The sequence below is a fragment of the Macrobrachium nipponense genome, chromosome 45 (assembly GCF_015104395.2).
Source record: "Macrobrachium nipponense isolate FS-2020 chromosome 45, ASM1510439v2, whole genome shotgun sequence".
Classification (NCBI taxonomy): domain Eukaryota; kingdom Metazoa; phylum Arthropoda; class Malacostraca; order Decapoda; family Palaemonidae; genus Macrobrachium; species Macrobrachium nipponense.
Window position 1 is genome coordinate 36,730,954 of NC_061105.1, and position 15,495 is coordinate 36,746,448.

At 47.9% G+C, this 15,495-nt stretch overlaps 1 protein-coding gene across 1 annotated transcript in view; it reads left to right on the forward strand.

Moving 5' to 3' along the window:
* LOC135214481 (G patch domain-containing protein 4-like) overlaps nt 1-15,495 on the forward strand; it is an 82,044-nt gene that overhangs the window by 42,812 nt on the left and 23,737 nt on the right. The window contains exon 3 of the mRNA XM_064248831.1: nt 10,643-10,740. Within this exon, the coding sequence (XP_064104901.1) occupies nt 10,643-10,740 (98 nt within the window). The remainder of the gene's footprint in view (nt 1-10,642; nt 10,741-15,495) is intronic.

Consider the following 15,495-nt stretch of genomic DNA (forward strand, 5'->3'; position numbering starts at 1 on the left):
GATCTTTTCCCCTATAAGTTCTATGAAGTGAATCGCAAGGGCAGTATTCTGTTTCATTTTCATATTACTTTTCACTGCTGTGCGGGGGTAGGGGAAGCGAAGGTCTGCCAGGAAGTCGTCGGAAAGCTCTCCCACGACTCCCTTGGTATCCGATTCTTCGTCTTCTTTCCTGCCCCCCGCTCAGCTTCCTCGTTGTATTTTGTATTTGGGGGTCTTCCTTTCGTTCGGGTTAGGGGTGGGGCCAATGACTTTCCCCCCAGCGTGAGGGCAACCCCTCTTACTAATCTATCTGTGCTACCGCAGGTGCTACATCCGATGGGGAGACAACCTTGGACAGGTATGGACCACCGCGGCGGCAGGGCGTGCCTAGCATCCACGGGCTGCTGCAGCGTCTAGCGAGGTCTGGGGCGGTCTCCACTACTACCTCCACGGCCGCTTATGCTGCTCCCCCCCGCCTGGTCTACACTCCCCATGCTGTGTCGGTGACGCCGTCTGCCGCTACTAGGGCCCGCCGCCGTACCGAGGGGGGTTTGCCGCCCGCCGCCAGCCTGTTTTCTCGTGTTGCCTGCCCCAGACGTTCCGCCTGTTCCAGCAGCGTCGCCCCTGGACCCCGGACCGCCAGTACCCCAGGTTGTTTTCCCGCTGGCTGCCGATGATTCTACGAGGCGATCGCTGGGCCTGCCGTACCTGCCGCTGATGTGGTTCCCGCTGCTGGCTTGGCTGTCCCTTCTGGGTCTACCGCTGCTGCTGTTCCTGCCGCTCCTGAGCTGGTTGCTGTTCCTGTCGCTCCTGGTTCCTGAGCCTGTCCATGCTGGTCCTGCCCACGGTGTGTCTTCCCCAGTCCCAGGTCCTTCCGGACAGGTGCAGTCGGGCCGTGTTGCTTCGGCAATAGCCCCGGCTCCGGCCTGGATGGAGGACCTGACGACTGTCCTGCGTGAGCTGACGAGGAAGAAGAGGAAGGTGTCATCTTCGTCGTCTGCTGCTGCTTCTTCCCCTTCGACTTCTAAGGCCCATAAGCCGAAGAAGAAGAAGGCTGCCTTCCCCCCTAAGAAGTCTCCTTCGGGAACTTCTTAGGGCCTGTCCCACCCTGGTGGGACGGGGGGTCCTTCTGCTGGTCTTCCTGCTCCTTCGGGAGCGGGGCCCGTCTCCCCTTCCGTAAGGAAGAGATAGACGGGGACCAGAGGAGTACCGGTTAGCACTGGTACTTCCTCGCCTGGTGCTAGTGGCGATGCCGCTACGCCAGGTTCTGGCTCGGTCTCTCGTTCGTGAGAGATCCAGAGTGTACATTCTCCCTCGGGAGACCGTGCAGCCAAGTTTCGGCGCCAGAGTTCGCTCGGTGCCAAGACGCGCCACGGAGCAGAAGGCTGGTGAGAGCCGCTCAGGTGACTCTCGCCAGGCCAGCAGCCGCTCTTGCAGCGACCAGCTGGTAACCCGGGTTTCCCCCCTAAGAAGGCTCCTTCGGGAACTTCTAAGGGCTCGTTCCACTCCCGTGGGACGGGGGGGTTCTTCTGCCGGTCCTCCTGCTCTTTCGGGAACAGGGCCCGTCTCCCCTTCTGCAAGGAAGAAGACTGGGACCAGAGGCGTACCGACTACCACCGGTACTTCCTCGCCTGGTGTTTGCGGCGCTGCCGCTACGCCAGGTTCCGGCTCGGTCTCTCGTTCGCGAGAACTTCCGAGTATACGATCTCCCGCGGGAGAGCGTATAGCCAAATTTTGGCACCAGAGTTCGCTCGGCGCCAAGTACGTGGCACGGAGCAGAAGCTGGTGAGAGCCGCTCATGTGACTCTCGCCAGACCAGCGGCCGCTCTCGCAGCGACCAGCTGGTAACCCTGGTAGACGTGACTGTCTGACCAGCCACGAGCTGGCTGGGAAGAGGTTCCCTCGTTGGTGCCAGCCTCGGCTGGTACCAGCGGTATGACGCGCCGCGAGGACACGCACCGGTCTCACCGCGACAGTGTTCTCTGCAGGTCTCCTGACCGCCGCTCCCACAGGGACCGGTGGGGCGGCATAGGGGTACCAGCAGCAGCTCCTCTTGCACCCGAGATCGGGGCCGCTGTTCTCGGTCCAGCCATTTTCCTGGGAAACGGCTCGACTAGGCCTGCAAAGTGGCGATCGCCTGCAGCCCTCCAAGCCCGCTGGTTCTGCCAGCGAGCGAAAGAGGAGCGTCATGTCTTCCTCTCCCGTGCCTGCAACTTCCTCGGTTTGCACCAGGAAGAGCGAGTCACAGCGGGGTGATCGTGAGGGGCATGCCCCGCACGATCCCATCACGACGCCGTAAGTACCAGGTACGATCTTCGGACCGACCAGGACGTACGCGCAAGTGGCAGGAGGAATCCGAGAGGGGTCTATCGCAGTTCCTCCTCCTTAAGGGAGGGGGAGGTTTCGCGGAACTGCTCTTGTTCGAGGGGCTTGACGGTCCTACTCTGCAAGATGCTATGACTTCCGAGATCCAGAGGAACTTTGTCGAGGTTATGGCACTGATTCGTCAGCGCAACGACCTCAGGGAAGGATTGCCGCTCCCACCAGCAGAGCCCACGTCTCTGCTCGAGTCGTTTCGGGGCCCGAGAGGGAACCCAAACCGATGGTGGATCTGCCGCGATCGGAGCTTGCCGATTCTGTCTTGAACCAGTCTCTCTCGTCTCCGGACAAGAAGGCTCTCTCAGTTCTGGCCGGTCGATCAAGCTACTTCCACCTCCTCTACTGCGACAGCGGCGTTTCTACGTGTCTTCGGACACCGTATTTAAATACTCCTTCGGTCCTCCTGAGAGGTTTCGACCTCGACGAGGACTGGAATGAGTCGGAGGACGGTATCGGCTCTCTCCTGTCAGGTGACGATCAGCCCCACCCAGACGACGTTCACAGTGGCGGCAGACCCTTACCTACAGTGAGAGTTCGTTACCCTCCTCGGGAAAAACGTTTTCTCCTGACGATACGTTTTCCCAGACTCTGAGAGGCCGGCGATGGCTGCTCCTACTCTTCTCCAACTGCTAGTTCCACTGGGAAGGCGAGCGAGTATCCAATTCCTTCCCCATTCCCTCTTTCCTTACGGCTACGAAGGAAATGGGAGGGATCCTGCAGAGATTTCTCTGTAGGATCCCACGTTGGGGACTGCGCTACCGGGGACCTTCGGGTCCTACCTGACGTAAGTCACCCGGTCGGTTGAGGAGGTGGGATCCTGCCCCATTCTCGATTTCTACGGGAATCGAGAGGACCACCAGCCGATATCGTTTGACGAATTCGGGGTGGGGGTTTCGCAGAGTGCTTAGAATTCTACGGAATTTCTAGCGCATTCAGAGTGTTCGAGTTTTTACGATCTCCAAACACTTAGGCGAGACCACGGTCCAAAGTGAGCGAGACGAGAATCCCCGATAATTGTTACACGATAATCGGGAACCTCGCCTATGCTCGAATTCCTGGAATTTCTAGCATTGGGAAGAAGACTGCTGCTGAAGAAGACTATCTCACAGTAGGCGACCAACCTGGAATAGAGAAGAACGGACGGGAACATCCAGTTTGGCTTGAACTATCATCTTAGTTATTCTGTTCACCATTGAAGCTTTCCTTCGAGGAAGACTTCTCCTTCACTCTCTTTGATAGAGATCGAAGGTGGTCGATCTCCAATCCTTATTTTTGTTTTCTTGAAGGAAGAATTTAGGATGGAGATCGTTGTTCAGAATCCTACAAATATACTACGTATATTAACCTCGTGACATGATTCTGCTAAGCAGTTGAATTGTCCGAGGGGTAGGCGCATATCCTAGTTACTCTACGGATTGCGACTTAGACGAGGAGTATTCTAATTGAACTGCAACTCGGGGTTGCCTGCAACCTCCCAGGAGTTTCCAGTTTCAATTTTATATACTTATGGTTTTGTCACGACAACACCATTTCAGCTTTTGTATTTACCGAAATTCGTTTCGCCTAAATATAATTGCTCGAGCATATCTTTTTATGCTCGGTGGTTCTAGCCGAACGCATTCCTTCGTGGAAAGGATTACTTGGCAACTCAGGATGACGAGTCAGCGACAGCTACTGCGTATTGAATTGCGCAGCCCGAGGCATTTCAGTACCAGTTGCCGCCTCGAGATGCACGGTTGGTTATGTCTTTCTCCCCTGCTTTGATTGAATACCAACCGTATCTCTGCCCAACAATCACGGACTTAGGTCTCTGATTAACGGGGATTCTCGCATACATGAATGACCATCTGCTGTGACGCTCGAATTCATCGCCTTCAGTATTGCGAGAATTTACAACAGAGATATCTCTTCGACTTTCATCTTTCTGTTTACCGCACGGTAACAGAATTCTGTGATAGTCTCTTGCTGCATCGCACTGCGATAATGCGAATGATTTTTGCGGAATCTGAGTTTGTCCTCAAAATATCTCTTATTCGTAGGTGTGCAATTATTCATTGTTCACCCCGGATTAGCAGATGTATTCAAAGACATCGCCTACTCCCACACCTGCCAGCTCTACTTCCAAACGTTCAGCCCATGAGAAGCAGTTCTTCAGGGCGCCTTTCCCTTGGTTTTCATTACTGAGGAACGCCCGCTTTCATTGCAACTACGATTCTCACCGGACAGCAATGAAATAGCGGTTAGCGTTTTCAGTCATTTGTAAGCACAGGTTATGAATCTTGAGAATCCTTCTCTCGATTCGTCTGTGAAGACGTAGGTTGCATTCAATGTCTACCTTCGTCTTCAACGGCACATAGTGTTGTTTCTCCTTAGCTGAGATTCAACAACTATGAGAATGTCTTGCCTTCAGGGACCTCGGTCTCTAGAAGGCAATTGACTTTCGCCAGTTGGGCACATGCCTTAAGAGAATAATCACCTCACCGTCCGGCATAGGTGACAAACAAATACACTATTTGTTTGGTCTCTCGGCATAACCCTTTTAAGGGCGAAAGTCACGTGACTTACTCGGATGCTTGGACAACTTGCCTCCTACCGAACGCAGTCAGTCGGCAGCTGTCAGAGCGCCCGAGTCAGTTACGAACTACGCTGTTGACTTAGTTCGGTTGTTACAGAGCAATCATTACTTCGTCCTCTTAATAGCTTGTCACAGTACCCATACCATCGACACCCACCATGGAGTGTCGGTGTCCTATCCACTACCGAGAACTTCGCTGCATGGGGATAGGAGGATGCGAGACTCTTCGTTGCAGATGGACAGACCAGTATGGGTACTGGACATCACCGAAGTCGAGAAGAGGGATAGGTCATGCGACTATTCCCTTCTTTTCCTCTGAAGAAACTGCATGACTTCTCCTGCGAAGTCAAGCATCCAGGGGATGGGGATCCGTGATGCTCGATTTCATACCGAACTTCGTAGCGAAGACTCAGAACCCTTCGGTCCCTGACGATCAGTTCGAGTCGTTCACAATCCCCTCCCTAATGGACTTCACCGCCTTCGATGCGAAGGAGATGCTGCTTTGTCCGCAAGAACTTCTCCGTGGGCGCAGGTACTGAAGGCAGGGGTCTGGTCCAACCAGACCACATGCACCTCCTTCCTAACCTTCGGGATATTGCCCACAGGTCCTTGGATCTTTTTCCTTGGGACCCGGGGTGGCTGCTCAACACGTTGTGTAGCGAACCCAGACCCTCGCAGGCTGAACAGCATCAAGTCCTGGTGTGACCGTAAGAAAGGATGAGTGAATGAGAGTGTGACTGGCTCCCTCTTCCCATCTTTTTCTTCTTCCCCTCTACTGTGGGTAGAGGGACAACGGTCGTCACCCATTGGCTGGATAAGGACAAGATGCTAGGTGAGCTACTCCAACAGAGACCCCATCCTATCCCTTTCACTAGGGATAGGAGCGTATACCACCACTTCCTCCCAAACTCCCCAAAGGGGAGGAAGTGGATGCCAGCTTGAGCACCAAACCTAATTTTATGATTGTCTCTTGCAAACAGGAACAAGTTCTTGCTTGCTGGTACGAAGAGATACGCTTGCCTCTCTCTTAGTACTTGGCCCAGAGGCCTGACCATTGATCCTGCGGTGCACACCCCGATCAATCGGACAGGGGCTTGGATCCCTCCCTCGCTCTTACGACCAGGGAGGCATTCCAGGGATGGACGAACACCAGTCTGTTCATCAAAAGACTCAGATTCCTCCCACCAAGAAGTGAGTCTTCCTATTGTTAAGGGGGCCGGCCGGAACCTCTATATATGGAGGTATAGGGCGAAAAATGCAAAGTCATGAAAAAATTCATGGAGCTTCATATGGCAATTGAGAATACGTATACGAAATATTTCGTCAAAATTCCTCTTACTTTCGTAGTTACAGGGTAATTAGTTAACGTAACTCAATAAGCCTAAAACATTGATCCGTACAAGAAAATGCAATATTTCTTCTATTATCGTAAATTTTGATAATTATTGTCAAAGAAATTGGGAGAAATGGCATCTGTAGACATTCTCCAGAGTCTAGAAGGAGACTTCAGGCTCAAGCTACCAAGTTTAGTGCGATCACAGACGTCAAGTAGTGTACACGTTCCATTTCACGTCTGGCATTCGCCTGCTTTCACGTATGTTTATGTATGTTTCGGCAAGAATTTCATCATGCCAATGAGGAAAAGACAAGGGAAACATCTCGCTAACATACAGACGAAGAAAAATCGCTCAAGTATTATTACAGAATATCATAATATATGCGTAGTTAGTGAAGAGAGAGAGAGTTGAGGGTTGCTTAGTAACGCCCCCGTCTTGCTTGACAGCACACGTCACACTGTGCCTAAGGCTACGATCTTTGAGCAAAGAGATCTTAATTTATGATAAATAACAAAGTTTTGGTTTTTTAAAACCCAAAATGGAATATGAAATTCATAATAATCATGATTTATTAAATTGTCTATGTAAAAAAAAGTGTACGCCTTCGAGTTTCACTTCTTGACATTCTCTTGCAATTACGTTTCTTTATCTTTGTTTCGGGCAAGAATTTCATCATGCCAAAGAGGAAAATACAAAGAAAACATCTCGCTAACATACAAAAGAAGAAAATTCGCTGTAGTAAGCCGAGTTAGTGAAGGGGAGAGAGAGAATTGCGTAGGAAGGAGTGCCCCATCTTGCCTCAAGCAGTGCCCCAGGCTGCGATATGAGCAAGGGGATCATCATTTATGATTAAATAATGATAAATAAAATAGTTTTGGTTTATTAATACACAAAAAACAAATATACATTCATAATAATCATTATTTATTAATTAATTGTCTTTATAGAAAATACGAAGCAAAACTTTGAACGCCCGTATCTCAAAACTATACTTATTGACCTTCAAAATCTATCTTCTCACTTAGTTTTAAAGCTATAACATTGGAATTTGGTATATAACTCAGAAAGACATTATAGAACAATCAAATAGAGCCCTTTTTTCCAATTTTTGTTACGTATTTTTTTTATAAATTTTTTTCTCCTGATTTATAGGGTTTATTTTTTGACCATATTGAAAAATTCATATCTAGCAAAAAAATGACTTTTAGAAAAAAAAACTCTCCATTTGATTGGAGGTCTACATCAGGTCTATATGTGGTAGTAATCCCAGGTCTTAATATTAAATATCAAGGGAGGAGATAGAATTTGAAAAATGGTTATTTTCGGGATAAATCGCCCTGGCGTCACAAAACCGAAGGTCAGAGGCGAAAATCATATGCGGTTTGGAGATGTCCCAAGTCACCTTATTAAGTGGTATGAATATCAAAGTCCTGTCCTTGAAAAAGGGCATTAGCCGGCCGGCCCCCTTAAAGGACCGATGGTTTGTATTACGTATCGGAACAAATGACAATTTGTCGAAAATTGCATTTTTCCTAACTATACAAACCCCTGAGGTCCCTTTACATATAGTCCCGCCTCATGCCACCCCTCACTCTGCGTATTTTGCATGGGCCAAAAGCAAAAGTGATTTGTTTACCTCCCAGTCGCGCGGCGCGCGACTGTCGGACAAGCAGTTAACTACCGTTCTCCCCTTGTTCGAAGCTTACGACCGTTCCAGCTGCCACTAGCTACTTCCTATTGTTAAAGGACCTCAGGTTTGTATAGTTAGGAAAAATGCAATTTTCGACAAATTGTCATTTTAACGTAGTCTGAAGTTCTTGATGTCAAAGCTTTCGAACCTCTCCTACCTGTTAACTTCTTGCACGTGATCAGAAAGGCCTTCTTCTAACCACCCTAGATACGACAAAGAGGGTTAGTGAGGTTTTAAGCCATCGTCAGAAGTTTTGGCTTTAGAGGACACAAGGCGGTGTGTTCTCTAAGCCTTCCGTTGTGGCCTAAGAATGGAAACCCGTCTTGTCCTTGGGCCAGGAACTTGGAATCGAGGATGGCACAAGTTAGTGGGCAGGAGCCAGAGAGAGTCCTGTGCCCTGTCAGGTCTCAAGTTTTATCTACATAAAACTCAAGAAAGTCGAAGTCCTTCGGGCAATCTGCAGTGTTCTGAAAAAGACCAGACTTGCCCATATCGAAGAACACCCTGGCTTTAGTGTGAAGGAGTTCTTTCAAAAAGGCTCCTTCATTGTGTTTGCACAAAGATTTGAAATCTTTTGATCGGAATGCTCACGAGGTGAGGGCGCGGCCTCGGAAGCATTTCAACAGAGCATGGCACTCAGCAACATCCTGAGTACCATGTATTAGCGAAGCAACTCTGTGTTCACTTCACACTCCCTGAGGGATGTGAATATGGCATATGAGATCTGCTGCTCGCTAGGGCCATACGTGTCTGCAGACACAATCTTGGGGGCAAGAAGTACCACTCATCCTATCCTGTAGAAAATGGTTAGGAAGAGCTCTTAATTTAGTTGTTGAGTCGCCGCCAATGGCGACTTCTTTACTCTTAAGCCTTAGTTAAAACACCTTAACTTTGGCAAGGTTGGTCAGGTGGTGATTATATATATATATATATATATAATATATATATATATATATATATCTATATATATATATATATATATATATATATATATATACTATATTTATTTTACTTCTTAACCCTCATGGTATGGTCAATATGGTCTAGTCACGTCGTGGTCTCGCCCCTGTTGACAGATCATCTGGAGTGCACCAGCTATATAGGTCTCTACCTTGCTGGCAACTCTAGTAGCACAAGCAGACTTACGTGGCAGTAACCACGAAGCCAGCTATGCTAACAGGTGGAACCAAGATGTAAATCATCTGCATGCATTTGTTTCCCAAAATCCTTCTATTCCGTCCCTTCCCACCTCCAACGGTGGGATTCAGCTATATATATATCTGACAGGTAAGTTTCATGAACAAAATGATATTGTTATGATACAATAAAGTTTGTTCATACTTACCTGGCAGATATATATAATCAAGTACCCACCCACCTCCCCTCAGGGGACAGTGGAAATAAAAATTATGAATAGAAAATGGGAATGGTTCCTGATACCCGCCTCCCACCTCATGCCACCCCTCACTCTGCGTTTTTTTGCCTGGGCCTAAAGCAAAAGTGATTCTTCACCTCCCAGTCGCGCGGTGCGCGCACTGTCGGACAAGCAGTTAACTACTGAACTCCCTTGTTTGAAGCTTACGGCCGTCCTGCTGCCGCTAGTTACCTTCCTATTGTAAAAGGACCTCAGGTTTGTATAGTTAGGAAAATTGCGATTTTGGACAAAGTGTCATTTTTAACAAATGAGGGCCAAAATTATGCTTTAAAATTATTTTTTAGCCTTGATTTAAAAAGTTATTCTGAATTAGAATTTCTGTAACTTCCCAGTGCATTTCACTGACAAATAAAACAGGTTTGAAATATTTCCTTATTCTGCCATATTGTACATTACAGACATATTTTGTGTAAACAATTACAAGATTATTTATTCTAACACTAATTTTTAAACTATTTTCTATCGTAAGGAAATGTAGTAAATTATTTTACACACACACACACACACTTCTCAAACCAGGGAATTGTCCCCCTAGTAGTATGTACTCATTAAATATTATATTGAAATCTTAGCTTTGAAAGTGTTTTATGATGTATAGTAAGATTAATGTTTTACTGTTGATGGTCCTTCATAATAGAAATTCCAGTAACTTAGGTAGGCACTAACTTGAATTTCTTGAATTTCGGGAGGGGGGGGTGCGTACAGATCCCCACCCCCACCCCCGCAAATAGTTGGAACCTCTATGAAAATGCTTAAAACCTATTTTGTTAGTTAAAACTTTAAAAACAACACTAAAAATTGTTATACCTAGTTATTTTAATAGTTGTATAACAAAGTGCATTTTATGATGAAATTGATATATAAACAAAAAGGAATTTGTGGATATTTCTCATAGAAAAATACAGCGAATAGGCAAATTTTCCAGGAAGAATGGGGAGAAATGTTCCAGAAAGAAAAACGTGAATGGATGAGTCCCTGAATCCGGAGAAAGCGAATACGGGGGTTCCACTGTAAACTGAAGTTGAATGTTTCAGGAGTGCATGGAATGATCTCTCAATCTGGTATATTGACATTTTAATTTTATTCTGAAATTGAAGTCAAGTATGGATCCACTTGAAATTTTCCAGTAGAACATTATGGCATTTCAGTTTAGTACAGAATACAATGGTGGCCATACATTGGTGTAGAACTTTATTTACTTTGTAGTAAATTTTAAGTTTTAGAAAGTTACAGTTAATTTTATTCAGGCAGGTGTACTGGAGGATGTAGCAGAAGAGGAGGATATGTCACTCAAGTTATCCTATGATGAATTATTCAAGATATGTGGGGGAAAGACTGCTCATAAGTAAGTACAAGCACCATAATGCACTCTTACAGCAACTCGGTGTTACATATATTTAGTTTGGAAGTCACATTATTTACTTTGTGGATGGAAAGTCTAATTCATGAATTAATTATTTGATAAACTTAAACCTACCTCTCCAGTTGAAAAGTAGAACTAGTAAAAGGTGTTTGTCATTTTGAGGTTACCCTGGCATCTTAGGATTTTTTAAATCCTCTGATTTGCATTTATCAGCCAGGTGTAAAGAAAGTGATGTCAGTGTTGGTTGTTGTGCACAGTGCAAAGAGTTTCAATGAGAGCTGTTTGCCCGTGTAAGGGGTGTCACTTGAAACATTAAAAGGAGTTTCTCTCTCTCTCTCTCTCTCTCTCTCTCTCTCTCTCTCTCTCTCTCTCTCTCTCTCTCTCTCTCTCTCTCAAACCTGAGTAAGTTGATTGCTTGTCGGTTGAACTAAGCCAGTTTCAGAAATAGGGTGCCTCTGTTCCACTATTCAAGTCGTCATCTAAACGTCAAGTTATGGATGCAACAAGCAGGCTGGAGCATGCACAGCAATACAGGTGACATAGCAACTAGTTAAAGAATACTGTTATATGTTCCTTTGTGCATAATTTCAGAGGTGAAAGTTCTGAAGAAGACTTAATTCACTTTTCATATTTCACTTGTGTAATTTTCTTAGTTATTTGGATTCTGTTACTTTAAGGTCGATTGGTGGTATAGTTATGCTTAAGAAAAATTTATATCGGTGACTAATGTAAGCAATGTGAGCTCATGACATGAGAGAGCAAGATCTGCCCAGATCAGCTGCAGCTTTAACTGTGACCCTAGATCATAGTAACCCCAAAACCTAGTGAGAGTTTTAAATGAACATCAGAATAACTTTGTTACATGTCTGCTAATGAATAATGAAAAATATGCACTGGATGGAATGAAATATGATCATGTGTGCATGCACTGGATGGAATGAAATATGATCATGTGTGCATGAAACTGGGCTGAATGATTGCATTGGGTGACTAGAGGGAGGTGTGATTGCTGACAAAATTGTGAAGCGTACTCTAAGAAAGAGACTCGCTGTCACGTGCTTTGGCAGCACTAGCCTCACCTAGGAGTTTCTCTCTCTCTCTCTCTCTCTCTCTCTCTCTCTCTCTCTCTCTCTCTCTCTCTCTCTCTCTCTCTCTCTCTGTATACAGTCAATCCTTGGTTTTCATACGCCTCGGTTTTCGTACATTTTAATTTTCGTAGACTTTTCTATGAAATTTTGTCTTGGTTATCATATGTTTCCTTGGTTTTTGTACACTCGGAAATGCTTCATCCAGGGCCCAACGTGTGACCAGCCCCATATCGAGCGCCCAAACAAAGCATCCCAATCTCTTTCATGACCCATTCTGCCTTTTGTGTTTGTTGTTTTTGTGCTTTTTTTATTTGAGTGCAACTGCTGAATACGCCATCATGGCGCCAAATAAAGGCAAGTCCCACCTGACCGGACTTAAACATTCCTCTTTGCTTTCAGCTGCTGTTGTGTGCAGATGTGCTCTCTGCTCATCTCTGTTGTTGAGAATCTGTGAGACCTTTCTTTGTTGTGTCTTCTGTGTATGATTGCGTTTTGTTGTTTGCCTTTTTTATCATGCAAACCCAAAACTTGGATAACCCTTATCACCCCCCATTTTTGCAACAAGTTTGCCCTGGAGGTGGGGGCAGAAAGTGCGTTAGTTTCCCCTCCAAAGTGGCAGTGGATCCTCACGTCCTCTGCATGAAGTGCTGAGGGCGAGAGTGTTCTTTGGATAATACTTGTGATACTTGTATCTCTTGGTCAGCGGAGCAGTGGGAGAGATACAAGGGGAGGAAGCGATCTCGGGGAAAGTCTTCCCAGGCTTCATCAGTGGGCTACACGCCCCCGTTGACTCCGTTGGTGGCTAATTCTTTGTCTTCCTTTCTACCTCCACGTAAGGTTCCCCATCTTGCTGTTTCCCCTTCAGGGGAAATGTCTGTCTGCTTCTTCACTTGATTCCTCGAGCGTAGAAGAGGGAGGGAGGCATACCGACCCGGGGCTGTATTCTGGAGCTTCTGTTTGCTGCAGAGGCAATCTTTCTCCTTCGAAGGGTACAGGAGTTCCCACAACTAACCTGACTTTTGCTCCCTCAGGTGTGTCTTAAGGGTCTGTCTCGCCATTCTGTTGAGAAAGGTGGGCTTCCGCTGGTCCTCCTGTTCCTTCGGGAATGGGAACCACCTCGCCATTCCCAGGGATGCGCAGGGCGGGGACCACAGAAGTTCACGTTACAGCTTTTACTTCTGCACCTAGTCCTAGAGGTTCTGCCTCTAGGACCGGGACCGTCTCGGGTTCTCGTCCGCAAGTTTCCCCAAGTGCACGCTCATCTACCTGTGAGCGTGCAGCCAGAGTTGGTGACGCTGAGTCCGCTCACCGTCACGACATGGACACTGTGTGGAGGGAAGGGGTGAGTCGCTCGGGTGACTTGCGCCTTGCCGATGATTGCTTGCTTAACAATCGCTCGGCTCCCAGAGGGGACGTGACGGTTCCGCTGGACTGTGCACGCGGCAAGACCGGTAAGAGGTCCCCCGTTCAGTCTTCTCGAGAGGTTTTGGCCTCCTTAGGGACTGTGACACGTGAGGATGGTACCCGCTCTCGTCACGCTGGTGAATCCTATTCTTTGCCCAATCGATGGTCACTCAAACATGACCATACGGTCCAGGCATCAAGTAGCACTTCCCCTGACATGAGAGAGCGTCACTACCATCCTCGGAGGAGTGCTTCTCTTCTGGGAGAACACTCCTCTAGACTTGTGAGCCGATCATTACCGTGGGTTGGTGATTGTTCACAGCCCGCTCCATCTGTTAGTTCTGCTAACAGACCAAGCGGGAGTGTCAGATCTTCCTCACCTGTCCCTTCAACTTCCTTGGGATACACTGGGAGGAGCTAGGCGACCAGGGGGAACCATGGGGAGTGTTCCCCTTACAGTTCGGCCTGAGAGGTCGTGTGCTCAAGTGGTTCGAGGAGATCATGGGGGTTCTGTTTAGGCTCTTGCCTCTGAAGGAAGAGGATCGAGGGAGGGACTCTTCCTGGAAGGACTTAACGGTCTTTCTCCCCAGGACGCAGTCACTCCCGAGATTCAGAGGTGTTTTGCGGAGGTTATTGCGCCGATTCGTCGGCACAGTGACCTAGGGGAAGGATCAGTGGTAGTTCCCTCTGACCGCCCTTAGTTAGTCATTTTAGGATTCTAAGAAGGAACACAGAGCTTCTGTGGAGTTGCCTTGGTCTTCCTTGTCCGAGGGTGTGTTGGGCCAGGTGAACAATCTTGTCTCGGGGCAAGAGAGTTCACTTAGGGCCAACAGATCGGATAAGCTGCTTCCCCCTCCTCTACCTCAACGGAGGCGATTCTACTTGCCCTCGGAGAACCCCTTGCCGACCAAACAGGTTAACCCAGAGCTAGTACAGCTAACTCCCGGCTTGCCTCTGCAGCACCTTCTGTTGGAGAACCTTTGGTTCAAGCAGCATGAGGCAATGGCCTTGAAGGGTACTGCTATGTCAGCTTTCCAGGCCGTCTCTTAGCTGGATCTGTGGTTCCTCGCAGTATCCAAAGTCGCTGCTTCTTTGGGACCAATAGTTCCCGGGGAAGACTCGGTTTTCGGGAGACATTGTCAGTCTGGCGGTAGGGCTATTTCCTACCTGGCCCACCAGACTGCAAACCTGTGGGCCATCCTGGTTCTTAGGAGGGCCCAGAGTTGGCATTGTCTTAAAAATGGACAGTTGCTGGGTTCCTCCTCGCTCTTTCCTAGAGACATGGTGGATTCTGCGGTAGACAAGCGTAGAGCTGAAGACAGCAATTGTCTTGTCCACCAGGCAGTTGCCAAGACATCCGGGCCGTCTCGAGCAACTGCGGCTAGGCCTCAGAGCCAAGGTAGCTCTTCCTCCACCCCCAAGAAGACTCCTTCAAAGGGGAAGTAAGAAAAGACCCAGCCTTCCTCCTTCTCTCCGAAAAGGGATCATCATCCCTTCTCTTGCGGGAAGTGAGGTAAGCAAAAGAGGAAGAAGGGGAAACTCTAGAGACTGCATTCCCCCCCAGTTGCTGCTATGGATGGGGGTTGGGTGCCTGGCGAGCCATTGGGCAAAATGGCAGCACTACAGAGCCAAGATCTGGGTTGTGGATGTCCTTCAGGGGGGATATCTTCTGCCCTTCGAGCCGCAGACACCCCTCACCAACCATCTGGTCCAACTTCAGACATACATCCCTGGTTCTGCCATGGATCTGGCATTCAAAGAAGTGCTATCAATACTGAGTAAGAGAGCTGTGGAAGTCATTCAAGATCCGTCACCGAGATTCCACAGCCGACTTTTCCTGGTGGAGAAGGCTACTGGGGGCTGGAGACCAGTGATAGATCTCTCTCCCATGGACCGATTCATTCGCTAGACTTGGTTCAAAATGAAGAGAGCACATTCCATGCTCACCTCTATCAGGGAGAACGACTTCATGCGTTCGGTGGACCTGAAGGATGCGTATTTTCAGATACCCATCCATCAGTCCTCCAGGAAGTACCTTCGCTTTATCCTTGAGGGGACGGTGTTCCAATTCTTGACGACTGGCTAGTCCTGGCAAGTGAGCTCTTGCAATTGCTACAGGACAGGGATCGACTTCTCAATTTTTGTCACGGAGGAAGTGAGGAAGGATTTAGCCTAGTGGCTAGACAACAGGAACCTCTTAATAGGAGTGGAGTTGCACACCCCCTCCGGACATGCTTCTGTTCTG